The sequence below is a fragment of the Ranitomeya variabilis genome, chromosome 8 (genome assembly GCF_051348905.1).
Source record: "Ranitomeya variabilis isolate aRanVar5 chromosome 8, aRanVar5.hap1, whole genome shotgun sequence".
Classification (NCBI taxonomy): domain Eukaryota; kingdom Metazoa; phylum Chordata; class Amphibia; order Anura; family Dendrobatidae; genus Ranitomeya; species Ranitomeya variabilis.
The window spans coordinates 158,286,964-158,314,760 of NC_135239.1; the positions used below are offsets into that span (position 1 = coordinate 158,286,964).

Below are 27,797 nucleotides of genomic sequence, written 5' to 3' on the forward strand. Positions count from 1 at the left end.
AGGGTTTAGGAGTTTCAGCTCCTTAACATGTGCCACCCTGTTTTTAAAGGGACCAAAAGTAATTGGACAATTGACTCCAAGGCTATTTCATGGACGGTTGTGGGCAATCCCTTCGTTATGTCATTCTCAATTAAGCAGATAAAAGGCCTGGAGTTGATTTGAGGTGTGGTGCTTGCATTTGGAAGGTTTTGCTGTGAAGTAAACATGCGGTCAAAGGAGCTCTCCATGCAGGTGAAACAAGCCATCCTTAAGCTGCGAAAACAGAAAAAAACCATCTGAGAAATTGCTACAATATTAGGAGTGGCAAAATCTACAGTTTGGTACATCCTGAGAAAGAAAGAAAGCACTTGTGAACTCATCAATGCAAAAAGACCTGGGCGCCCACGGAAGACAACAGTGGTGGATGATCACAGAATAATCTCCATGGTGAAGAGAAACCCCTTCACAACAGCCAACCAAGTGAACAACACTCTCCAGGAGGTAGACGTATCAATATCCAAATCTACCATAAAGAGAAGACTGCATGAAAGTAAATACAGAGGGTTCACTGCACGGTGCAAGCCACTCATAAGCATCAAGAAGAAAAAGGCTAGACTGGACTTTGCTAAAAAAATCTAAAAAAGCCAGCACAGTTCTAGAAGAACATTCTTTGGACAGATGAAACCAAGATCAACCTCTACCAGAATGATGGAAAGAGAAAAGTATGGCGAAGGCATGGTACAGGTCATGATCCAAAGCATACCACATCATCTGTAAAACATGGTGGAGGCAGTGTGATGGCTTGGGCATGCATGGCTGCCAGTGGCACTGGGTCATTAGTGTTTATTGATGATGTGACATAGGACAGAAGCAGCCAAATGAATTCTGAGGTATTAAGAGCCGTACTGTGTGCTCAGATCCAGCCAAATGCAGCAAAACTGATTGGTCGTCGTTTCATACTACAGATGGACAATGACCCAAAACATAAAGCCAAAGCAACCTAGGAGTTTATTAAAGCAAAGAAGTGGAATATTCTTGAATGGCCAAGTCAGTCACCTGATCTCAACCCAATTGAGCATGCATTTCACTTGTGAAAGACTAAACTTCAGACAGAAAGGCCCGCAAACAAACAGCAACTGCAAACCACTGCAGTGAAGGCCTGGCAGAGCATCAAAAAGGAGAAAACACAGCGTCTGGTGATGTCCATGAGTTCAAGACTTCAGGCAGTCATTGCCAACAAAGGGTTTTCAACCAAGTACTAAAAATGAACATTTTATTTAAAATTATTGAATCTGTCCAATTACTTTTGGTCCCTTTAAAAACAGGGTGGCACATGTTAAGGAGCTGAAACTCCTAAACCTTTCATCCAATTTTAATGTGGATACCTTCAAATGAAAGCTGAAAGTCTGAACTTCAACTGCATCTGAATTGTTTTGTTTAAAATTCATTGTGGTAATGTCTATAACCAAAATTAGAAAAATGTTGACTCTGTCCAAATATATATGGACCTAACTGTATATATATATATATATATATATATATATATATATACAGTATATATTTAATACAGGGCTATATAGCAGAAAATACGGTAAATCAATTGCCGGCTTTTGCTATCTCCTTATCAAACCCGACAGGATATGAGACAACGTTTACATACAGTAAAATATTTCATATCCCTTATATTTTTACATATTCCTCACTAATAATGTTAGAAGTGTCTGTGTACAAAATTTGGGAGCTCTAGGTGTTAAAATAAAGGGTTAAATCATGGAAAAAACTGGCGTGGGCTCCCGCGCAATTTTCTCCTCCAGAGTGGGAAAGCCTCTGAGGGCAGATATTAATAGCCTAGAGAGGGACCATGGTTATTGCCCCCCCCCCCCCCGGCTAAAAACATCTGCCCCCAGCCACCCCAGAAAAGGCGCATTTGTAAGATGCGCCTATTCTGGGACTTAGCCACTCTCTTCCCACTCCCGAGTAGCGGAGGGCTATGGGGTAATAAGGGGGTAATGTCACCTTGCTAATGTAAGGTGACATTAAGCCAGGTTAATAATGGAGAGATGTCAATAAGACAGCTATCCATTATTAATCCTATAGTAATAAAGGGTTAAATAAACACACACCGTATGAATAAAGTATTTTAATTAAATAAATACACATGGGGTTTTAATATCATTTTTGTACTCTCAATCCAACTGACGACCCTCGATCTTCTGAAAAAATTTTTTTTTAAATATAAGCATTCTATAATGCTGTAGATAAGCCCCCGATGTATCCTGAAATATAAGAAAAACACGTTAGATTATACTCACCCAGGGGCGGTCCTGCTGCAGTCCGGTCCGATGGGCGTCGTGGTATAATATAACCTGTTTTTCTTACCTTTCAGGTTACATTGGGGGCTTATCTACAGCATTACAGAATGCTGTAGATAATCCCCTGATGCGGTTGGCCGCAGCTCATATACGATTTTTGGGGTGACAGATTCCCTTTAACCCCTTTCTGCCATTGGACGTACTATTCCGTCCATGTGGGGTGGGCCCTACTTCCCAAGGATGGAATAGTATGTCCAGCGCGATCAGCCGCGCTCATGGGGGGAGCGCGGCCGATCGCGGCCGGGTGTCAGCTGCCTATCGCAGCTGACATCCGGCACTATGTGCCGGGGGCTGCACTGCAATATACAGTGCCTTGCAAAAGTATTCGGCCCCCGGGAACTTTTCAACCTTTTCACACATATCATGCTTCAAACATAAAGATACCAAATGTAAATTTTTGGTGAAGAATCAACAACAAGTGGAACACAATTGTGAAGTTGAACGAAATTTATTGGTTATTTTAAATTTTTGGGGAAATTCAAAAACTGAAAAGTGGGGTGTGCAATATTATTCGGCCCCTTTAACTTAATACTTTGTTGCACCACCTTTTGCTGCGATTACAGCTGCAAATCTCTTGGGGTATGTCTCTATCAGTTTTGTACATCGAGAGACTGAAATTCTTGCCCATTCTTCCTTGGCAAACAGCTTGATGGAGATCGTTTGTGAACAGCAGTTTTCAGCTCTTTCCACAGATTCTCGATTGGATTGAGGTCTGGACTCTGACTTGGCCATTCTAACACTTCAATACATTAATTTGTGAACCGTTCCATTGTAGATTTTGCTTTATGTTTGGCATCATTGTCTTGTTGGAAGACAAATCTCCGTCCCAGTCTCAGGTCTTTTGCAGACTCCAAGAGGTTTTCTTCTAGAATAGTCCTGTATTTGGCTCCATCCATCTTCCCATCAATTTTAACCAGCTTCCCGGTCCCTGCTGAAGAAAAGCAGGCCAAAACCATGATGCTGCCACCACCATGTTTGACAGTCTGGATGGTGTGTTCAGGGTGATGAGCTGTGTTGCCTTTACGCCAAACATATAGTTTGGCATTGTTGCCAAAAAGTTCGATTTTGGTTTCATCTGACCAGAGCACCTTCTTCCACACGTTTGGTGTGTCTCCCAGGTGGCTTGTTGCAAACTTTAAACAACACTTTTTATGTATATCTTTGAGAAATGGCTTTCTTCTTGCCACTCTTCCATAAAGACCAGATTTGTGCAGTGTACGACTGATTGTTGTCCTATGGACAGACTGTCCCACCTCAGCTGTAGATCTCTGCAGTTCATCCAGAGTGATCATGGGCTTCTTGGCTGCATCTCTGATCAGTCCTCTCCTTGTTTGAGATGAAAGTTTAGAGGAATGGCCGGGTCTTGGTAGATTTGCAGTGGTATGATACTCCTTCCATTTCAATATGATCGCTTACACAGTGCTCCTTGGGATATTTAATGTTTTGGAAATAATTTTGTATCCAAATCTGACTTTAAACTTCTCCATAACAGTATCACGGACCTGCCTGTTGTGTTCCTTGGTCTTCATAATGCTCTCTGTGGTTCAAACAGAACCCTGAGACTATTGTAGCGCCCCCACTGCCGCAGGGCCGAGGGGTACCCGGTACCGGGCCTCCGAGTCTCTGCTCTGGGGTTGTCACGGTGGCTAGGCCCGGTCCGTGACCCTGCTGAGGGGCGTACAGTAGTAGATGTGACAGTTCGGTGTGTGGTGCAGGACGCAATCAATCACAAGGACACAGGGGTGCAGTCTCTTTACCTCTTTACTGAAGATCTCAAAGTCCTCAATCCAGAATACGGTTAACCAGGCTGCGCAAGTCCGGCCGGTCCGATGGCACCTCCAGAATTCCCTTTGCAGGTGGAAATCAGTGTCTACCTGCTAGCGCTGGTGTGTTGTGGTCCTCCCCTGCTAGGCTTACAGGATAGTACCCCACAACTGTTGTGTCTGTTTCTCGTGTTCCCTCACAACTCGTTCGGATGATGTTCTTCTCCTCCGTCCCTCCCTGATGGTCTGGTTAGGACGCACCCGTATGACGGGTAGGCTCGGAGCTCTTCCGGGACCCTAGAGTCGCCCCTCTCCTAGTGTGCCCCCTATGTCTTCTTAGGTGATGTTTGTGAGACAACCCGCCTGTGACTAACTGTCCTGCCGTTGGTTTGAAGTATGACTTGGAGTCCTATACTTCCTCGGCGTTCCGGCCACCGGTAAATTGCGCCTCAGTAGGATGTTTTTTTTTCACTATTTATTGGTGGTGTGCGGATTCTTTGGGTGGCTACTTTTTCTTGGATTCAGTAGGATGTTGCCTCGGTCTTACAGCACGACTCCTACTGGAATTTCTCCTTCTTGCTTTGATCTCGTTTCTCACTCAGCACAATAGATCTCACTTCTTATCCTTTCTTGGGGCACCGCCGCAATGTCGTGCAGGCACGGTCCCGTAACGTTCTTTCTAGTAGCCAGGCCTCTGTCAGGATCCCACCCCTGACAGGGACCCTACCGAATCTTCCCCCACAACACTCTCTGCCACAAGGTGTTGCCTGGTTCCAACCTAGTCAGCTTTCTCTCTAACTTCCTGCCTAACCCCCAGTTTTACCAGATTGTGAGGAGTGGCCTAATGAATAGAACCCTTAGCTCCCCCTGGAGGCCAGAATGTGAAATGTATTGGTGTATGTGATACCTGGTCAGATGAATCCCTTCAGTGCCATCAGACGTACCATAGCCCCCCATAGTGGCGGAGCAACAGTACTGCAACGACCAGGACTCTGGGGCGCTGCACTCCCCCCCGGTTAAATCCAGTACTCCTGGACTGGGAAGAAAACAACAATACAGGTTAGCAAAAAGACATACAATTTTGAAAATGCAAGTACAAGTAAACTTTTTAACAGCGCTTCCCTTTATGGGAGGTGAGGACACTTGAACGTTACAAACATGGTTAAATATTATAAATAACATACTATAAATAACTTCTTTTACCCAACCGGGTATAGGTCACTGCATCGCCAGGCTCCAGGTCGCAAGCGAACATTCCTCCACAGGGCTCCACTTCCTCCCAGTCGACACGGACCTGTAGTGGCTCCCCGATCTCCTGGATAACTCCTCTTCCTTTCCGGGAGTTAAAGGATATCACCACACCCCAGTGCGACGGTGGAACCTCCTCAACGCTCCTCAGATCGACCTGGGCTGCCGGTTGGGGTCTGTTCCGCCACGCTGTCATCAGGCGCTGCAGGTGCTCTGCCTCCGGCAGGATCTTCAGGCCCTGTGCCTGCAGCTCACTCTCCGCCGCGGTCGGGATGAAAGAAGCGGGGGACACCGGAGACAGGCGGACCTCCGTAGGTTGGCCCAGCCGAGCGACCACACGGGCATCGGCTTCCAAGCGGCAGGCCATCTGCCGGGCCTCGGCTGCAGCCACACATTCCTCAGACGGAGGCCTGGGGGGTCGGCCCATCGGTAGCTCCGCAAGGGTCAGTTCCCGCAACGGTGGCGTATCCAGGGCTGTGTCAGGTCGTGCAGCCTCATGCGGGGTCGGGTCATTCCCACGTGGTGCTCCTGGCGTCGCCATCTTTACTTCCTCTCCAGTGTCCTCTTCCCGCGGTCTCTTTCGTGGGCGGCCCCGTCTCCATGGTCTCCACCCTACAAACAGGATAAGGAGGCGGACCTCGGCTGCTGACGGGCACGTCCTCAGGACACAGAAATATTTAGACTGGGCGGCCATTGTCTTTCGCGCTCTCCAGCTTGTCTACGCCCACTCCATGCCCTTCTTCTTCTCCTGCGCTCTCCTCAGCGCTGCAATGGCGGCGGTTTTGGCGGCAAATGGTAATAACACAGTCTTTGCAATAAAGTACAGTCCAGACACAGTAAATCACAGTTCCAAGGCACACATGACCTGATTCTTCAGGCTTAAGTAGATCCTGTTCGTGACGCCAAGTTGTAGCGCCCCCACTGCCGCAGGGCCGAGGGGTACCCGGTACCGGGCCTCCGAGTCTCTGCTCTGGGGTTGTCACGATGGCTAGGCCCGGTCCGTGACCCTGCTGAGGGGCGTACAGTAATAGATGTGACAGTTCGGTGTGTGGTGCAGGACGCAATCAATCACAAGGACACAGGGGTGCAGTCTCTTTACCTCTTTACTGAAGATCTCAAAGTCCTCAATCCAGAATATGGTTAACCAGGCTGCGCAAGTCTGGCCGGTCCGATGGCACCTCCAGAATTCCCTTTGCAGGTGGAAATCAGTGTCTACCTGCTAGCGCTGGTGTGTTGTGGTCCTCCCCTGCTGGGCTTACGGGATAGTACCCCACAACTGTTGTGTCTGTTTCTCGTGTTCCCTCACAACTCGTTCGGATGATGTTCTTCTCCTCCGTCCCTCCCTGATGGTCTGGTTAGGACGCACCCGTATGTCGGGTAGGCTCGGAGCTCTTCCGGGACCCTAGAGTCGCCCCTCTCCTAGTGTGCCCCCTATGTCTTCTTAGGTGATGTTTGTGAGACAGCCCGCCTGTGACTGACTGTCCTGCCGTTGGTTTGAAGTATGACTTGGAGTCCTATACTTCCTCGGCGTTCCGGCCACCGGTAAATTGCGCCTCAGTAGGATGTTGCCTCGGTCTTACAGCACGACTCCTACTGGAATTTCTCCTTCTTGCTTTGATCTCGTTTCTCACTCAGCACAATAGATCTCGCTTCTTATCCTTTCTTGGGGCACCGCCGCAATGTCGTGCAGGCACGGTCCCGTAACGTTCTTTCTAGTAGCCAGGCCTCTGTCAGGATCCCACCCCTGACAGGGACCCTACCGAATCTTCCCCCACAACACCCTCTGCCACAAGGTGTTGCCTGGTTCCAACCCAGTCAGCTTTCTCTCTAACTTCCTGCCTAACCCCCAGTTTTACCAGATTGTGAGGAGTGGCCTAATGAATAGAACCCTTAGCTCCCCCTGGAGGCCAGAATGTGAAATGTATTGGTGTATGTGATACCTGGTCAGATGAATCCCTTCAGTGCCATCAGACGTACCATAGCCCCCCATAGTGGCGGAGCAACAGTACTGCAACGACCAGGACTCTGGGGCACTGCACTATCACAGAGCAGGTGCATTTATACGGAGACTTGATTACACACAGGTGGATTATATTTATCATCATTAGGCATTTAGGACAACATTGGATCATTCAGAGATCCACAATGAACTTCTGGAGTGAGTTTGCTGCACTGAAAGTAAAGAGGCCGAATAATATTGCACGCCCCACTTTTCAGTTTTTGAATTTTCACAAAAATTTTAAATAACCAATAAATTTCGTTCAACTTTACAATTGTGTTCCACTTGTTGTTGATTCTTCACCAAAAATGTACATTTGATGTCTTTGTTTGAAGCATAATATGTGGGAAAAGGTTGAAAAGTTCCAGGGGGCCGAATACTTTCACAAGGCACTGTGTCAGTATTGCCGTGCATTAAACCAGCAATCATAGTACAAAATGGTCAAGCCCAAAAGTGGGTCTAAGTAAAAAAAAATAGTAAAAATATAATGCACTGTATATACTCGAGTATAAGCTGACCCGAGTATAAACCAAAGAACCTACTTTTGCCACGGAAAACTGGGTAAGCTTATCGACTCGAGTATAAGCTGGGAATGCATTGTCCCCTCATCCCTATCGTGGTATGCATGGCTACCCTAGTCCCTGTCATTGTGTGCATGGCTCCCCAGTCCCTGTCCTAGTATGCATGTCTCCCCAGTCCCTGTCCTGGTATGCATGGCTCCCCCATCCCTGTCATTGTATGCATGGCTCCCCAGTTCCTGTCCCAGTGTGCATGGCTCCCCAGTCCCTGTCCCGGTGTGCATGGCTCTCCAGTCCCTGTCCTGGTGTGCATGGCTCCCCAGTCTCTGTCCTGGTGTGCATAGCTCCTTATCCCCTTATCCCTATGTATGATTCCTGTTAAAAAAAAAACTTATTTACCTGCCTGCGCTCCCTCGGTGGCACTGCATCTTGTTCCGGCTTCCAGCAGCTCTTCCTGCTGAGCGATCACCTGGCCCCGATCATTAAGGTAATGAATATGCATGCCACGCCTATTGGAGGCGTGCATATTCATTACCTTAATGAGCAATGCCAGGTGATCGCTCGGCTGGAAGAGCTGCAGACACCGGCGGCCGGAACGAGATGTAGTGCCAGCACCGAGGGCGCGCCGGCAAGTGAGTATGATGAGTGCTGGAAGCTGGCGGCTGCGGCTGGCACTGTGCGCTATTACAGCAGCAGCATAGGCTTTAGCCACAGCCGCCAGCTCCGGCCTCTGTGACCCGCTGCTCCGCCGCTCCCCCTCCCGCTTTCTGGGACCGTGACTCATGTATAAGCCGAGGGGGGCATTTTCAGCACAAAAAAAGTGCTGAAAAACTCAGCTTATACACGAGTATATATGGTAAATAGATTCTGACAAAGTATACATATGGCAAATGTTATTTATTCACTTTCTTGAGACGTATAGCTATCTGGTTTAAGGATGTTAAAACTAAATGTTTTAAAATTGCTATTTTTTTAGATTTTCATAAAATTTCAGATAATTTCATAAATAAACACAAAATATATTGTCCAAAAATTACCACTAATATAAAATACATATATCAGAATCACTGGGATAGGAGTTATTGCCACATAAAGTGACACAGGTCAGAATTGAAAAATGGGGGTCTGTACGGAAGGCCAATATTGGGTCCATCACTAAGGAGTTAAGCTATTTTTTGTTATTTCAGTAGTATTTTAAAAATAATGTCATATTTATAATTTTCTTTTCTTGTAGAGCATTGCCAGATCATCATAGGCCACTCGATGTTTGCCCTGGTTTTTAAAACACTCTCTCACAACATGGAGAATAATGCCAAGTCTACGATCAAGGGCTAAAAGATGTGGCTCTGATAGAATGGGGGCGAGAGGGTCCATGGAAAGAGATTCCCGCATGACATCACTCAAACGATATGGTTCTGTATAGAGCAGCTCAAGTCGTTGCTGTGTAGACTTCTTAATCCTAGAAAGACAAAATTTAATTGCATTAATATTACAAGTCAATCAACCCCCAAATTTAAAAAAATATAACTATTATTCCAAAAATGTAGAGGTGATACTGAGGAAAGTATTGTCTCTTTAGTGAATGGTGGCTCCAAAACAATTTTAACACTACAAACAGAAGATTATTTTGGAAAATCCTTAAAGCAGGTATGAAAAAGATCTGACTTTGGACACTAGTGTAACCCATATTTACCTCTTTTTCCTTAAAGATCCATCCCTTATGCTCCAGTGGACCTCCTCACAGAAGCATCAACACTGGATCTATGAGGAACAGAAGCATATTGTTCCTTTTTTGTTTGAGTTCTTGTTGGAGTTAAATTTGGCCTAAATCTTAGTAGATACTTCCCTATATATTAATATCTGGCCTACCTCTCTGACCACAACCTTCTTTCTTTCTCTGTCAAGAACTGTCACCCCATTCAGGACACCCTCACTTACCACACATTCAGAAATCTATCTGCCATCAAGACCCTCAGGGTGTGCCGAGCGTTAGTGGAGAAAATCACTTTCAGAAGAAGACTTCACTATAAGTTCATTTTCAAAACTTATAACTCTTTTCTCCATCTTGCCAAGCAAGCGTACTTAACCATCCTCATTACATCACTATCCAACAATCCAAAATGACTCTTCAAAATTTTCCACTTCTTCCGGAGCCTTAAAGGACAGGCCCTCCATCACTAACCTCAGCGTTGACGATCTGGCCACTTATTTTAAAGATACAAGTCAACCATATCCTTGAAGACATTTCAGTCCAAACCCCTCACAGATTGAATCCCCTCTCATGCTGCACCTCAAACTTCGCTTTCCATCTTTGAAACTGTTATGGAAGAAGCTTCCAAGCTCCTCGCTTTTTCTCGCCCTGCAACCTGCACCAGTGACCTTATTCCCTCACATCTCCTCCAGTCTCTCTCCCCGGCTGTCTCTCTCCATCTAGCTAAAATATAACTTCTCTCTGTTTTTCAGATACCTTTCCCTCCTCATTCAAACATCCCATCATAACCCCTTTACTAAAAAAAATCCCTCAACCAGAACTGCCCAGTAAGCTACAGACCTGTCTTTAATCTTTTGTTAATTTCTAATCTTCCAGAACACATTGTCCACTCCCGTCTAATCTGCTATCTCTCAGATAACTCTTTTCTTGATCCTTTAAAATCCAGTTTCCACTTTTTTACACTCTACTGAAACTGCTCTTACTAAAGTCTCTAACAGTATACTATCAACTAAATCGAATGGTCACTACTCCCTTCTGATTCTCCTGGATCTTTCTGCAACATTTGACACTGTGGATCACCAGGTTCTCCTCACTATGCCCTGCTCTATCAAGCTCAAGAGCACCGTTCTCTCTTGGTTCTCCTCCTATCTCTCTGACCGCTCCTTCACTGTATCATTTACTGACTTTTCTTCCTCTCCTCTTTCTCTTTCTATCGAGATTCTTCAAGGTTCACACCTAGGCTCCCTCATCTTCACTCTATAAACTGTCCCTATTGGACAAACCATTAGCAGATTTGGTTTCCAGTACCATATCTATGCTCATTACACCCAATTATATACATCTTCTCCTGCATCATACAGATCTTGATACAAAATACCTGGGAATGTCTGTCTGCTGTCTTTAACATCATGTTCTCCCTCTATCTGAAACTGAATTTCTCTTCTTTCCTCCCTCTACTAACCTACAGTACAGACCAAAAGTTTAGACACACCTTCTCATTAAAAGATTTTTCTGTATTTTCATGACTATGAAAATTGTACATTCACACTGAAGGCATCAAAACTATGAATTAACACATGTGGAATTATATACTTAACAAAAAAGTGAGAAACAACTGAAATTATGTCTTATATTTTAGGTTCTTCAAAGTAGCCACCTTTTGCTTTGATGACTGTGCAGCGCCCCAGAGTCCTGGTCGTTGCAGTGATGTCATTCTTCCACCAGGGGGAGTGATATCACGTCTGATGGCAATAAAGGAGATCTTCCTACCAGGTATCACAAACCACACACCACACTTCACACTCAAGTCCACCAGGGGGAGCCTTGCTCCTATCTACTAGGGCACTCCTCACAGAAGGGTAAAACTGGTGGGCTGGATAGAAAGTTAGAGAGAAGCTGACTGGGCTTTGCCCAGGCAACACCTGTCAGGCAGACAGGGGAAAGGAGGAACATCGGAGCTGCAGACAGAGGGCCTCTGACAGGGGTGGGATCCTGTTGGAGGTCTAGCGGGACAGAAAGACATGGAGCTGCGCCTGCCCCACGTGCGGCAGCATCCTAAGAAAGGACACAAAGAGAATTGTATTGTAGAGGGTGAGAAACAAAGTCATAGCACAAGGAGATAACACCAGAAGGAGTTCTGCCCTGTAATAGGCTGCCTCCTTCTGAGGCGCGTAGCCGGTGGCCGGAACACCGAGGGAGCAACCGTCTCCAAGCCTTGCTCCAGAGACCGGCAGGACAGTCAATTCCAAGTTGGCTGCCTGACCTTAATAACTAGGAGACACGGTGGCAACTTGTGGGGGCCGGGGCGTCTCTAGGGTCCCTGTAAAAAGCCTCAGGCCATCAGTCATACGGGTTTGTCCTATCCATACCATCTGGGGGACAGAGAGAGAAGTAACATCTAGAACATCCACAACAGTTGTGAGGACCTTACCGAGAAGCTCAGCAGGGAGGTACTACAACACACAGGCGCTAGAGGAAGGCTACTGATTTCCACCTGGATAAGGGGACTCTGGATTTGCCTTCAGACCGGCTGGACTCTGCCTACCCTGTGATCTGTACCCTGGACTGTGGATGCTGAAGTCTTCAGTAAAAGGTAAAGAGACTGCAACCTTGTGTCCTCATTATTCACTGCACCTTACACCATCCGCCATCCATCACCCACACTCTGGGAAGCCCTGGGGACACACTTCACCTGTGGGAAGGTATACCATCTTGCTGCCATAACATCACCCCAGCGGACCCTTAAGCAGCGTCAGTCACCCTGACCGAGTACCACAGGTGGCGTCACGAACATTTCCCCTTTAAAGACCTTTCCAAAAACCATAAAAACTCTTTTCCTTATTGGATGTCCCTCAAAGGGCCACGGACCGGGTCGGGCCACCGTGACATCCCCCGAAACGAAGGACCCGGTGCCGAGTACCCCATTGCCCTAACATGGGGGCGATTCATCTTTTTGTCGTCACAAACAGGATCTACTTAAGCCTGAAAATCGGGTCATGTGCGCCTAAGAGCTGTGCCAGAACTGTATTTGAACTGTGATTTGCTTAAAGACTGTGTATTGCCATTTGCCGCCCAAATTCCCACCAAAACTGCCGCCATTACAGCACCACGAGGAGCGCAGGAGAAGAAGGGCGTGGAGTTGTGGGGGTGAACGAACTGAGAAGCGCGAAGAATAATGGCTGCCCAGTCTAAATACCTTTGTACCTTGAGGACGTGTCCGTCAGCAGCCGAGATCCGCCTCCTGATCCTCAATGGCGGGCGGAGACAAGAAAACGGAACCGCCCCAGAAGAAGAGAGTGGGAAAAAGACCAGGAAGGAGTCAGCCACGTGGAGGACGCCATGGCCAGCCGCCCGGAACCAGAGCATGGGGTCAGAGCAGAGGACTCCCCCAGCCACCTGGAGAGACACCGCAGCCAGGCATTACCCGTTGGCCCAGACTTCCTGCAGGCCGGCGTGGAAGAGCTCAGCGACCAACTCCTGCGGACGCAGCTGAGCACTGAGGCCGGGTGGAAGAAGACCTTCATCGGGAGCCTCACCAGACGTCTGTCGGCAGCCTCGTCTGGTCCGGAGAAAGAAAGAGGTTCCAGCGCTCCGAAGCCAGAAAGCAAGGCCCTGCCGGAAAGCGAGATGCTGCAAACAGAGATGACAACGCCGCAGCACAAGGCCCTGCAGCCAGCGTTCCAGACCCCAGCAGAGAAGGAGCAGGCCGGCCCCGGAGGGACCACATCTGAAGCAGGTATGAAGAACGACTCTGCCCTGATGACCGACACCACTCCGGACCCTTAAGCAGTGACGGTCACCCTGACCGAGTACCACAGGTGGCACTGCACTGCAGGCCCCAGATCCAAAATGGCCGCGGGGCTCCTTCTGGATCCTGCAGGGAGGCGGCTTGCAAGTGCCTGCTCAGAGCAGGCGCCAGCAAGCCTCCTGCAGTGCTTGTCAAATCGCTAATCTGACACAGTGCACTGCAAAGTGTCAGATCAGCGATCTGACACTATACAGTGATGTCCCACACTGGGACAAAGTAAAAAAAAAAAATTTACATGTGTAAAAAAAAAAAATCCTATATAAAGAAAAAAAATATTGTTCCAATAAATACATTTCTTTATCTAAATAAAAAAAACAATAAAAGTACACACATTTAGTATCGCCGCACCCGTAACGACCCATCCTAAAAAACGGTCCCACTAGTTAACCCCTTCACTGTAAAAAAAAAAACCGAGACAAAAAAAGCTTTATTATCATACCGCCGAACAAAATGTGGAATAACGCGCGATCAAAACGTCGGATATAAAGAAATGGTACTGCTGAAAATGTCATCTTGTCTCGCAAAAAACGAGCCACCATACAGCATCATCAGCGAAAAAATAAAAAAGTTATAGTCCTCAGAATAAAGCGATGCAAAAATAATTATTTTTTATATAAAATAGTTTTTTTATCTTATAAAAGCGCAAAAACATAAAAAAATGATATAAATGAGGTATCGCTGTAATCGTACTGACCCGAAATATAAAACTGATTTATCAATTTTACCAAACGTGGAACGGTATAAACACCCCCCCCCCCCCCCCAAAAAAAAAAAAAGAAATTCATGAATTGCTGGTTTTTGGTCATTCTGCCTCACAAAAATCAGAATAAAAAGCGATCAAAAAATGTCACGGACCCGAAAATGGTACCAATAAAAACGTCAACTTGTCCTACAAAAAACAGGACCTCACAGGACTCTGTGGACCAAAATATGGAAAAATTATAGCTCTCAAAATGTGGAGACGCAAAAACAATTTTTTGCAATAAAAAGCCTCTTTTAGTGTGTGACAACTGCCAATCATAAAAATCCGCTATAAAACCTGCTATAAATAGTAAATCAAACCCCTTTCATCACCCCCTTAGTTAGGGAAAAATAATAAAATAAAAAAATGTATTTATTTCCATTTTCCCATTAGGGTTAGGGTTATGATTGGGGCTAAAGTTAGGGTTAGGGTTAGGTTTTGGGGCTAAAGTTAAGGTTAGGGTTGGGGCTAAAGTTAGGGATGAGGCTAAAGTTAGGGTTAGGGTTTGGATTACATTTACGGTTGGGATTAGGGTTAGGGTGTGTCAGGGTTAGGGGTGTAGTTAGGGTTGTGGTTGGGATAAGGTTTATTGGTGTGTTGGAGTTAGGGGTGTGGTTAGGGTTGGGATTAGGGTTAGGGGTGTGTTGAGGTTAGGTGTATGGTTGGGATTAGGGTTAGGGGCGTGTTGGTTAGGGGTGTGGTTAGGGTTAAGGTTGGGATTAGGGTTAGGCGTGTGTTTGGGTTAGGATTTCAGTTAGAATTGGGGGGTTTCCACTGTTTAGGCACATCAGGGGCTCTCCAAACGCTACATGTCATCCAATCTCAATTCCAGCCAATTCTGCTTTGAAAAAGTAATACAATGCTCCTTCCCTTCTGAGCTCTCCCGTGCGCCCAAACAGGGGTTTACCCCAACATATGGGGTATCAGCATACTCAGGACAAATTGTACAACAACTTTTGGGGTACAATTTCTCCTGTTACCCTTGATAAAATAAAACAAATTGGAGCTGAAGTAAATGTTTTGTGACAAAAAGTTAAATGTTCATTTTTATTTAAAACATTCCAAAAATTCCTGTGAAACACCTGAAGGGTTAATAAACTTCTTGAATGTGGTTTTAAGCACCTTGAGTGGTGCAGTTTTTAGAAAGGTGTCACACTTGGTTATTTTCTATCATATAGACCCCTCAAAGTGACTTCAAATGTGGTCCCTAAAAAAATGGTGTTGGAAAAATGAGAAATTGCTGGTCAAATTTTAACCCTTATAACTCCCTAAAAAAAAAAAAAAACATTTTGGTTCCAAAATTGTGCTGATGTAAGGTAGACATGTGGGAAATGTTACGTATTAAGTATTTTGTGTGTTATATCTCTGTGATTTAAGGGCATAAAAATTAAAAGTTGGAAAATTGTGAATTTGTCAAAATTTTTGCCAAATTTCTTTTTTTTTCACAAATAAACACAGGTAATATCAAATAAATTTTACCACTATCATGAAGTACAATATGTCACGAGGAAACAATGTCAGAATCATCAGGATCCGTTGAAGCGTTCCAGAGTTTTAACCTCATAAAAGGACAGTGGTCAGAATTGTAAAAATTGGCCCGGTCATTAACGTGCAAACCACCCTTGGGGGTAAAGGGGTTAAAGGGGTCCTCTGGGGAGATGTTGTGGCAGCAGTGATGTCTTCCCACAGGTGAAGCTGGGTCCCCAGGGCTCCCAGTGTATAGATGAAGATGGTGGGTGGTATAGCAAGAAACAGAGGACACAGGTTGCAGTCTGTAGCATGGCTAAAGGGTGTCTAATCGACGGGAGGTATGTATCACAGAGAAGGCTTGTCGCTGTGATGTGACCCGGAGTGTTTTCTGTAATGCTCATAAAGTAATAAGGAATTGTGTAGTATATTTGGGTCCGGGTTACGGGTAGCTATGAGAGATGGGAGGGTCTGGCTACCCATATTCCTCACCCCTGGGTAAGGGGCATAACCATGCCTGTCTATGTTTGTTGCAGGACCTGTGGTGAGGTCACAACCACATGTCTAATCATGTGACAGGTACCTGGGTGTGGTTTCAGGCTACATAGTGAAGGTGTGTTTGGCACATGTGTGTGAGTGTTTGGAAGTCTGTCAGAGTGGACACACTTCCATGTGTCTTGGCTGGACACTGCAGAGTGGCCTGTGTGTTGGATGGTTCCAAGTGGGGACAGACATCCTGGAAGCACACAGAGACCATATTTAGGCTGGAGAGCCTACGTGCTGGACATGGCACAGCCTGTATGCCTACAGGTCTGAGGGAGAGCGGAGCTCTACTATGGACACTGAGGACTTATCCGTCTGATGTAAGACTGTTTACCTTTATTTTGCTGACTTAAATGGTTTATGGAGTGAATAAACCTACATGAACGCTGAAGAGAATGTGCCTCCTGTTTCCTCCTATGCACCTGAGCGAGTGAATCCCTACAATTGGTGTTTCGGATGCGGGCATTGATCCAAGGAGCACGTCTTGCAGCGCTGGCTGGTCTGAGCCAGAAGATTGGACGGTCTTGAAAAACCATGAGTAAAAACTGATCGGGGTCAGTGAGAACTGTAGCTTGTGGATACCTCTGAGGAGAAGAGGGATCTGGGAACCTGTGTGGCCGCCACCAACAGGTAACGGTCTGGAAACCATGTGATACTGACCAGGGTCAGCGGAAAACTGTGTTTGGGCTGTAAAGCCGGGTGTGAAACAGACCGAAGTCTGTGTGCTGTACTGACTGGGGTCAGTGAAAGACTGTTTTTTTTTTCTATAAAGCACGTGTGCAGGTGCTTGCTGTGGACCGGCGAGTCCAGGTATTTCTCTTTTTTTTTCCTTCTGTGGTCAGCTTGCTGTGGCTCGGTGGGGTCACGAAGGTGACAAGTGGCTTGCTGTGGATCGGCGGGTCCACGAAGGTGACAAGCGGCTTGCTGTGGATCGGCGGGTCCACGAAGTTGGCAGTGCAGAGCCTTGTAAAGTGTAGCTGCAGTTGCAGCAAAGAGAGAGAGAAAAAAAAAGAAAAAGAGACATTGCTGGTTTAATGTGTGCGGTCTCTTAAAGGGCCAGAGTCACATTTGTGTGCTGGGCGAACTGGGGCCTGAGAGTACTGTGGAAAGTCCACAGGGTGTACCCCAGAGTGGGGTGGTGTCCCTAAAAGTGGGGTGGAGTCCCAAAACGGAGCAGTGACCCCAAATAATTATGGTTGGCCAAAAAGGGGCTGCATCTCAAAAGGGGGTGGTAGTAGCCTGGAAGGGGGTGGAGTCCCTAAAAGGGGTGGTGGCCCTAAAGGAAAAAATGGTCCACAAGGGGGAGGTAACCCAAAAGGGGGTGGAGTCCAAAAAAGGGGCGGCGGCGAATGCGCTGATGGACTGTTGCCGGGTTCAGTGTTTGAACAGTGCATGTTCAGAATGTTGTACTGACTTTTCATCTGACAAAATGACACAGAGCTGTTCTGTAGAAGTCAATGGAGTGTGCGTGACTGGACTTCTGGACTCAGGGAGCCTGGTGACGCTGGTGAGCGCCACACTCCCTGTCTATCTGATTCCCGGAAGGAAGATGGAAGCCCACTGCGTTCATGGGGTCGCTAGGGATTATCCGGTGTCCAGGGTAATCATTGAGACGCCCACTGTTATTGCCAGCCATGATGTACCTGTAGTCCCAGACTTGCCATTCCCTGTTGTAATAGGCCAGGACTTTGAAAGGTTTTGGGACTTGTGGGAGGAAAGGAGAGTGTCTGATTGCTCAGAACGGAGTCTGGGTGACCCTAAGGGAGCCTCAGCACAACAGGCGGCTGTAGTGATTCCGAGTGGTGTGATGTGTAAAGAGAAAGTAGCGCCACCTAATGTCAGTAGTCCAGAGTTACGGGTGTCTGGAAGAAAGTGTGGGTCTGACACCTGTTTAAGTGGGGACTTGCTGTTCCAGGATGACAGAGTGAGAGGGGGTGACTCCTATCCAGACTGTGACTCGAGTGCAAAGGGAAAAGAGTGCAGTAAGGAGGAGCCCAGTAAAAATCACAAATCTTCATCTCGTCGCGGGGGACACAAAAAGGCGGGACAGGTTACACTCTCTGAGAAGAGAGATGATGAGGAAGAGACAGGGTCAGGTACAGATCAGGTTACTGTCCTTGATGAGGAGGTCACTTTATCTCTGACAAACCCTAACACTGAGATAGTTAGTGACGGGCTGGGGTTAGAACAGACCTGTAGTAGACCCACATCTACATTGCCTGGAAAGAGTGAAGTGGCTCAGTATGATGAAGTACCTGATGCTGAAGAGATGGAGATCTCTGAAGTTACTAAAAGTCAAGAGGTACCTAAGAGTAAACAGACAGAGCCCAGGAGAGACCATAGAGCTGGATGCAGAAACAGCTGGAACTCTGAAGAGGCAGAGTCTGGGTGGGCAAGAGAGCCCTTCTGAAAATCTACATGTGCTGGCCAAAAGAGAGCAGGACCATAACATAGAGCTGCTTAAAGAAACTGTTGAACAAGAAAGGGTCCTGAGGCAAGCAATTGAGCACAAAATGGGTGACCTAGAGAAGGAGGTCGTTGAACTCAGAGGTCACCTATCAGCGTGTCAGGCCATGAATAGGGCCATATTGAAAGATATGGATGTGCTCAGAATGGCTCAAGAAAAGCATCAGCAGGAGCTTCTCCAGAGAGAGGAGGAACGTCGCTGCCTGGCAGAGGAGTTGCCAATGCCCATCTTGGCGAAGGCTCAAGCGGAAGAAAAGACTGAGGAAGAGTTCGTGCTAAAAGCGGAACAGAGAGTCACCCGGTCGTGACAGACGTCTTGGTGGAAAGGTCAGAGGCAAAAAGGGAGCCATCTGTCTATGAAGAGAGTGAGACCCCGCTCTTCAAGACCGTGATTGATGTACCTGAAGAGGTGCAAGAAGCCTGTACCGGTGAAGGTGTGCATGAGGCATTTAGAAAGGCAGTAGAGGCGTGTAGTGTGCACTGGGCGCCTGAGACTCATCAACTGGTCATACTTTCGTCTAGAGAAGTCACAGTGAAGCGGGTGGCTGTCCTGAGAGAGATGCATCTACAATGCCTCCGCACAAAACAAATGATCACGTTGAAGAATGAGGAAGCCGCTCGACGTCTGGAGCTAGCGAGAGAAGCTCAAAATCGGCTTGGCTTGGTGGAAGACATCATTCTGGTACCCAGAAATTTGGTGGGAAAAGTCATCGGGAGGCTTGGCCGAGTGATGCAGGAGATTGTGAATAGGTCCGGTGTGAAGAGACTGAGAGTTCTGGGTGATGATGAGGCCCAGGTCGTGGGTGAAGATAAGATGGTTCCGTTCCTTGTTGTCGGATCCATGGAGAGTCTTGAAAATATCCGGATGCTCCTGGGGTATCGCATGAGTTACCTAATAGAAGTTGAGCAGCTAAGACGTGAGAGGGAGCAGGTCAATATAGAGCTGCGGGAATTGGCAAACAGATTGCCACCACCTTCAACTTGCGGTATAGAGAGACGAAGAGGTTCTCTAAAAATTTGAAGTCCCCAAGCTAACAGAGGATATAGAGATACAGGGAAGAACTGCTCTTCAGGCAATAAAGACCATGGGAGAAGGTGGCCTGATGAAACAGAAGCAGTGGTGCCTCAGTTAGCTCAGGGTTAAGTGACCTCAGCAGGAGATTCTGTAGCAGACGAGGTGACAAGGGTTCAATAACAGGCCCTGACTTAGACAGACGGTTTGACTGTCAGGGACGACTGAGAGGGGTCTCTAGTCGGTTAAGGACAAGTGCCAAGCCCCACGGCTTTAGGCAGAGGGGGAGGTATGTAGCATGGCTAAAGGGTGTCTAATCGACGGGAGGTATGTATCACAGAGAAGGCTTGTCGCTGTGATGTGACCCGGAGTGTTTTCTGTAATGTTCATAAAGTAATAAGGAATTGTGTAGTATATTTGGGTCCGGGTTATGGGTAGCTATGAGAGATGGGAGGGTCTGGCTACCCATATTCCTCACCCCTGGGTAAGGGGCATAACCATGCCTGTCTATGTTTGTTGCAGGACCTGTGGTGAGGTCACAACCACATGTCTAATCATGTGACAGGTACCTGGGTGTGGTTTCAGGCTACATAATGAAGGTGTGTTTGGCACATGTGTGTGAGTGTTTGGAAGTCTGTCAGAGTGGACACACTTCCATGTGTCTTGGCTGGACACTGCAGAGTGGCCTGTGTGTTGGACGGTTCCAAGTGGGAACAGACGTCCTGGAAGCACACAGAGACCATATTTAGGCTGGAGAGCCTACGTGCTGGACATGGCACAGCCTGTATGCCTACAGGTCTGAGGGAGAGCGGAGCTCTACTATGGACACTGAGGACTTATCCGTCTGATGTAAGACTGTTTACCTTTATTTTGCTGACTTAAATGGTTTATGGAGTGAATAAACCTACATGAACGCTGAAGAGAATGTGCCTCCTGTTTCCTCCTATGCACCTGAGCGAGTGAATCCCTACAAGTTTCTTTACCTGGTTTACTGGTTAATTCAGGCAGCCACAGTCCAGGGCACCAGATCACAGGTACAGGTAGGGTCCGGCTGGCTTGGAAGCGAGTTGGGAGTCGCCCTTACCAGGTGGAGTTAGAAGTCTTCCCTCTAGCGCTGTGGTGTTGTTCCTTGCTGCCCTAGGCTTCTCACAAGGTCCTCACGTGTTCTCTCTGTCCTCCTTGTAGGTAGGACACTAACCCATATGACAGGTGGCTCAAGCCTTTTTACAGAGTCTCTGTCACAACCCAGGCTCTATGCGCCACTGTGTCTCCAGGTGTCAGGGCGGAGAGGTGACTTGTAATCCAGCTGTCCTGCCGGTTTCTGCTGTGAGCCGTGGAGTCTTGAGTCCGTGAGCCGTGAGTCTTCCAGCTATCGGTGTCTCCGCTCTGTAGGGAGGTAGCCCAGTTGCAGCTATTCTCCCCAGTTCTCACTCTCCTGTGCTTCACTTCTACACGCTCTCTACAATCCGTTCGGCTTTCTCTTTCTCTCTTTTTAGGAGCTGCAGCACTTCTCGTGGCTGCACGGCCCCTCTACTCCCTTCTCCTCTGTCTCTCTGACAGAAACCCTCTCACTTTCCCTCCAGACCAGAATATATATAGGGGAACCACCCACAAGCTGGATCAGAGCTCCCCCTTCTGGCCTGGAGTGTGAACATGTTGCATGCTTGTGTTTACCTGATAAAGAAGATCCTTCCTCGCTTCCAAGCGTGACATCACTCTCCCCATGAGGAAAGCAATGCCACTGTGACAACCAGGAACCTGGGGTGTCACAGAAGCAGCTGAGTGAGTCAACCCCTCACAATATATATAAATAACATTATTATTATTTTTCTACTACATATATACTGAATGTATGAATTTGTGAGGCTTTTACAGCTGATTCTTGCATTTACTTGTATATTGTGCATATACAATCCTTAATTACTCTTTTATCTGTGGACTCGCTACTTGTTTTAGGACATTCAGTGTGCACCTATGATACCATCATTGTGTTCTCATGATTCAGCATTATTTTAAACAATTTAGCCTTCCCCATTCAACTCAATGGGAAAAATCTGCAACAGATCCCTTACCAATTCACAGCAGGAAGTGGCATGTAATGTCTATAGTAAGTTTCAGTACGACTAACCTGCAGCACTGCTGAAGAGGGGCGAGAATAGAGAGGTCATCATATGAGTGACGCCCAAATCTAAAAGAAAATAGACATCCTCTCATTACTTCTAATTCTATAGCATGGACCACAATTGACTGTTTCTCACTTCTAGACAGATTTCCGAGTACAAACCGCGATGTCCAGACCTACAGGATAAGATCAGATAGTGCAGTTGTCACATAGTATTGACACAATCAAAAACTGTTTGTGGCTGACTGCACGCAGTTTTTGCATGAACAAGCAATGTTTATACTGCTTTTTTCTTCTTAATTCATGACCCAAATTTAAAAATCCAATTTATTCCACACGGAGCACCTGCGGGAAGCGTGTTGAGGTGGTAACTTGGTTTTATAAACATGTACCGCTTTTTTATATTATAGAGGTATATTCTGTCTATGATTGTATACTGTATGCTGTCCTGTTGGTTATTCCCATAGCATTATCAATAGGATAAGAATTTATTTATTGCTATTTTGCCTTTTTTAGCCTTTATGTGCCTTATTAGGGTATAATAGGACTTCGCCTACAATGAGCGAGTACGGCATTATGTAATTTTAGGGTGCCAACCTCTGCAGTTCAGGTAGCAGCAACTAAGTAATCCGCAGCAGCAACTAAGTAATCCGCATTGATCACAACAGTGTTAACAGTGTGGGTACCAATGGCAAAACAGAAAGCATCGTCTCACTGATCCACCAGCTAATTTGGCAGGCTGGAGGCATCTTATAGGCTGGTAGTGTATTGGAGGCTAGTCCACACAGGGGATGTCGGGGGGGGGGGGGGCATTTTTTAGGGGCATCATACTCTATGGGGGCTATGGAAGGAATATTTTAGTGGGTGACACAATATGGGGCATCAGCAGGGACAAAATAACTAAGTGCCGCAATAGATGTCCCTATCCCAGTCTTTAAAAGTTTGGAGGTACGGTATGTCTGTGATTGTGCCTATGTGCCTTGATAGGACGTTTGATCTGGAGCCCCATGATTTCTATGTATGCCCCTGCTTAGGGCGTTATTATAATAAAGAGGCACTGGGGTTCATTATTATAAGAAGTCACAATTGTTATGGTGGGGATCATTATTATACAGAGGCACACTGGGGGAACATTATCACTATAGGGAAAGCACAGGAGGAATTATCATTAACCAAAAAAAAGAAATTAGAAAAAAAATTACACTTTGTCATTTTTTAAATGAGGAAATTGATCCAATATCACGTTTGTGAGTGGCAAAAATAAGTGAAACTTTAGGATTAGCAGATAACTTGAGGATTAAATTAATCTGATGTTTGCAATCAATGGGATATACTGTAATGTGAAGTCCTCCAGTGGTTTCTTATTTTTACATTTGAGAGACAGACCATAAAAATAAAAGTAAATGCTATAAATACAAAACTTGAGGATTAAATTAATCTGATGTTTGCAATCAATGGGATATACTGTAATGTGAAGTCCTCCAGTGGTTTCTTATTTTTACATTTGAGAGACAGACCATAAAAATAAAAGTAAATGCTATAAATAACAAAAATACACAATTACCCTAGAATGGATGTAATCTTTCAAAATTGATGGTAAACTATGAAGAACACAATTGAAAATGTGAATTTAAGGTAACACAATAAGTCTGAAAAATTGGACATCCAATGTTGATGACCCATCATCAGTGTAGGTCATCAATGTCAGATTGCGGAGGGTCCAAAACTTGGCTCCTCAGCCAATCATGTGTTATTAGCTCTTGTGGCAGCTAGATAAAAGCATAGATGAAGAGTTTATTTTTTGCATCCTTGAAAGTTGCATCCCTATCTACCTTAGGTGAGAATTGCCTTCTCCTGCTTCTAATAATAGGCCAAATTCTTGAGATATTATACCTTGTTCATTTTACACCCTAGGAGTTTAGGTTCCAGTTTTCTCATCTTACCCTCTCCCATTGTCCAGATGCAAGAGGAAAGTGTTGTTTCCAAATTTTTCAAATGTCTCATAGTGATGGCGATCTTGGTTTCCTTTTGAAATAAACAAAACATTATACAATACATACAATCCTAAATACATTCTATATAGAGAAATGTTGTAATATTTTCTTATTTTTTAATACAATTTTCAATTTTTTTCTGATTCAAAATTTTTATTGGTTTTAATATTTGGAAGATCATAAACAAATAATAATCCACAATCAAGAGATTAGAAAATACAAAACCATAAAACAGGTAATTTATGAAATCTCAAATTAAGATATATGAAGGGTGTGCATATCATAACACTCGTTCATTTGGCGCTATATTTATAAGTATAAATACAAATTCAAAGATAGAAAAGAGTGGGGAAAAAAGGTCAAGGTAGACCAAGGAGATCAAGATAACTTTTCAGATCAATAATCAACCTGCATCATACTATGTGAGGAGAAAGACCGACCAAACCAAAAGTCAGAGATGCATTATTGGGTAAAGTATAAGAAGAAAGCATTCCAAAAGTCATCATGCAATACTCCGATAAGTTGGAGAAGAATGGATTCCCAATTAAACCACTTGGAAGCAACTGCAATGATTTGGTCCTGCGTTTGGCTATCAGAGATTCTATAAGGTGTGAGATTGCCATCTCTGCAAACCACTCTTCTATAGAAGGTGGCTCTATTTTCTTCCAGTGACGAGGGATGCTTTCGAAGCTTGAAGTAGATGTCTTAGCAATGATTTTTATAAACACTTTGGACATAGGAAACATAAAATAACTGCTTCTGGGGTTTTATGAACTGTCACACCTGTCATCTCCTGTGTGGCCTTCATGACCTTCCCCCAGAAAGCCCTTAAAACCGGGCAGGACAACCATATGTGCAACACTGTCCCCTCATGAGTCTCACAATGCCAGCATTGATCAGAAACTTCTGGGAACCATTTATGTAGGGCAGAAAGGACTCAATGCCACCTAGAAACTCTTTTATAGAAAGATGGAAGCGTTATTGCTGTCACATAAATGTTTGTTAAAGTTCAGTCTCCCATGCCCTGCAAAAAGATGGGAATGTCCCCAAATCTGAATCCATTAGTAATTTATAAATAACTGAAATAGTGTGTGCAGAACCAGATGAGGCACACAAATTTCTTCAAAAGGGTACAAGGGACGTGTGAAGCTTGCATGCTTGTCGACTGATAAGCAGCTGCAGAAGTGTCGAAGTTGAGTATATTCAAAGGTGTGGCATACCTCAGGGGCCTGGCCCCTTAAAATTGCAGAAAGAGGCATGAGAGTCCCTATTGGAGCCACTTGAAAAAGATGCAAAGGAATGTTCCTTGAGCTGCCCAGATAAAAGTTTGTAGAAGCTCCTGGAGGAAACTCAGGATTGTCAGTTATTGGCAACATCGGTTCACTTGGATCGATTAGGATGCCCCTCACACTTGGAATGTATATTGTTTTGAGTGTTTGTTTTACACTATAGGACATAGAAACTTTATTACGCGTTAAGGAGAGCCAAGTCAAGGACAGAGTGGAACATGATACGGAACAGGTATCCTGTGCGATACAGACCCATAATTTAGACTTGGAGCAACGTAACAAGTCAAGAATCCTTGCATGAGAGGATGCTAGATATCGACAGCAGTCAGAGAGACCAACCCCTTCAGCATCTTTTGGATGCACAAGAATGCCATTCCAATTCCTCGGGAGGTTGTTTGCCTAGACAAATCGACTGAAACTGTGCTATGTTTGATCCAGAAGGAGGAGGGTATATATACCGGAATGGTTTGCAGGAGATATAATAATCTGGGTAGTAACGTCATTTTAAGAATATTTATTCTCTTCGACTCTGGGAATTGGACAGAAATGACAAAAAATTTAAAGAGAAAACAGTTTTAAAAGATCGGAGGGGATACGGGTACCAAGCTAGTTAATATTATCATTCGAATTTTTCAGTTTTTTTTATATTGAATCATTTTTATTATGGACAGTCCCATATACATTTTCTAAAACTCAGCTGTTGCGTATGTTGAACTGGGTTTAGTCGTCTACCAGAAGTGTAGATATCAGGCTCTGTTCAAAGTTTTTGGCCAATCTTAGATGTACCCAGCTAAACATTAAAAAAAATATATAGCGATATACAAAATAGGTTGCATATGTAGGCATACAATATCTATTCCTGTTATTTTTTTATTATTATAAGTAGACGAGGCCTGGTAGAACGGACACAACGGTCACAAGACTTTTTCTTTTGCAGAGTTACCAAAGGTTAGGTATATTCAAGAAAACTATGCACAGTTGGTACCATGATTATAATTCAACTATTAGTTCAGTCTGGGTTGGACTGGAGTGTCTGGGGCCCACAGGGGAAATTGACCCTAGGGGCCCACCCTACATCTATATGCAAATAACTTAACCGTTATCCCCGATATAGTGGAGCGTCGACTGTAAAACACAGGTGGCTCCAGCACATCTACTGTGCGCCCCCACACAGAGGTGTTGCTTTTAAATATTTTTAATGGTTTCCTAATAAGGTTTTTTATTACTTGGATGATTGTGTTGGATTGGAATCCCACCTCCTCATTCCTATTATTTAAATTGTACAGCTATATAAACTGTATATGTATGTAATACATATACTTTCTTTTGTACAGGCACATTTGGCAAGAAAATATGAAGAATTTGTGATGTACATTATACTTCTGTACACATTTTTTAAACACAGCCATAGTGTTATGCACACATGGTAGAAAACACGGGGATAAAGAATCTGTTACACCTGGTCCCGTACCTTCGCTGGGTCCCCGACGGGACTCCCACTCTGTACCGGCCTCACGCCGTCCTGCTGCAGGCCCTGCTTCCTCTCTTCTGCCTGCTTCCTGGCGCGCGGCCAGCAGGTTCTCAGGTAGAGTGTTTAGGTCGCACGCATTTTTCAAAAAGTACTTCTGACCAATGGCGTGTTAGTAATTACTATTTCTAGCCCCTCCGCCATAGGGAGGGTGCCAGAGCAACAAGTATCCTCTGTTGCTTGCTTCCGGTTTTGGCTAGTGTGTGCTTTAGCTTCTGAAGTGTTCTGCCAGTGCTCTGCTTACACTGTTTGTCTCCGCAGACTATCAGCTACCTGTTATCCGGCTATCCTAGACGACGTCCGTTCTGTCTACACCAGTTCCGTCACGTCCCGCCATTCAGCCATCCGTTCCTCTGGACAATGCCAGTACCAGCTCCTTCCCGTACACTCGGAACCCACCGGTCAGCTCCACGACATCTGTTAACCCTGCTTGTCCGTCTGTCCCGCTGGTACAGCTGCTACGTGTCCGGGGTCTAACTGGAGGTAGCACCCGTATCCCCCAGGTATTCCATTCCGACTCGTTCGAGGGGACTTACCACGGGTGCCTGGGGCTCACGTAGTCATGCCCCCTTCGGAGCTCCCCGGACCGTGGTTCCGAGGTTCCACAAAAATATCAATAAAAAACAAATGTGAACTTCACCATCTGTGCCTCCACTTCCATTTGTTACACTAACTAAGAAAAAAACTGCACAAACCCAACCGGTTCCTGTACAGACTATAGTATTCAGTAACGCAGGCCCTAGGAGCTTCAGCTCAACCCGGATAAACCCTGAAGGTGAAACTAGATAAGACAACTCGAACCTGGCTTCCTAAAAGGCCGTCGAGTGCATTACAAACCTCCTAAAAAATCGAGAGAAAGTGCAGCATAAGAAAGAAACCCCAGCAGTAAACTTATCTCACTGCTCTAAATACTCAGGAGTAGGACTAGAACATCAAGCAGAATCCACTAAAGACTACCACCAGCAGAGAAGACCAGCAGGGGGTAGGTTTAAATAGAAGCACCTGCTGTGTGATAGGACAAGCTAGATAAGAAATGAAAAATACCTGCTGTCTGATAACAATGGACAAAGGCAAAAAGTCATCAGCCCCCTGACAGCAACAGAAACTGCTGTGACTCAGTGGACAGAGACACTGACAGAAGGCCACAGGACTGCCAGATGGAATACCAAGGCATGACAGATAGAACTAGAAAAGTATGGTAGGTGGCAAAATAGAAGTGCAAAGGGGAATTTTTAA

General features: G+C 45.6%; 1 protein-coding gene across 1 annotated transcript in view; it reads right to left on the bottom strand.

The window, feature by feature from the left end:
- Positions 1–8,758: 8,758 nt before the first annotated feature.
- LOC143788582 (extracellular serine/threonine protein kinase FAM20C-like) overlaps positions 8,759–27,797 on the bottom strand; it is a 112,980-nt gene continuing 93,941 nt past the window's right edge. Inside the window, exons 8-10 of the mRNA XM_077278364.1 lie at positions 23,694–23,775; positions 21,757–21,816; positions 8,759–9,338 (exon numbers count right to left, since the gene is read on the bottom strand). Of these exons, the coding sequence (XP_077134479.1) occupies positions 9,092–9,338; positions 21,757–21,816; positions 23,694–23,775 (389 nt within the window). The 3' untranslated portion in view covers positions 8,759–9,091. The remainder of the gene's footprint in view (positions 9,339–21,756; positions 21,817–23,693; positions 23,776–27,797) is intronic.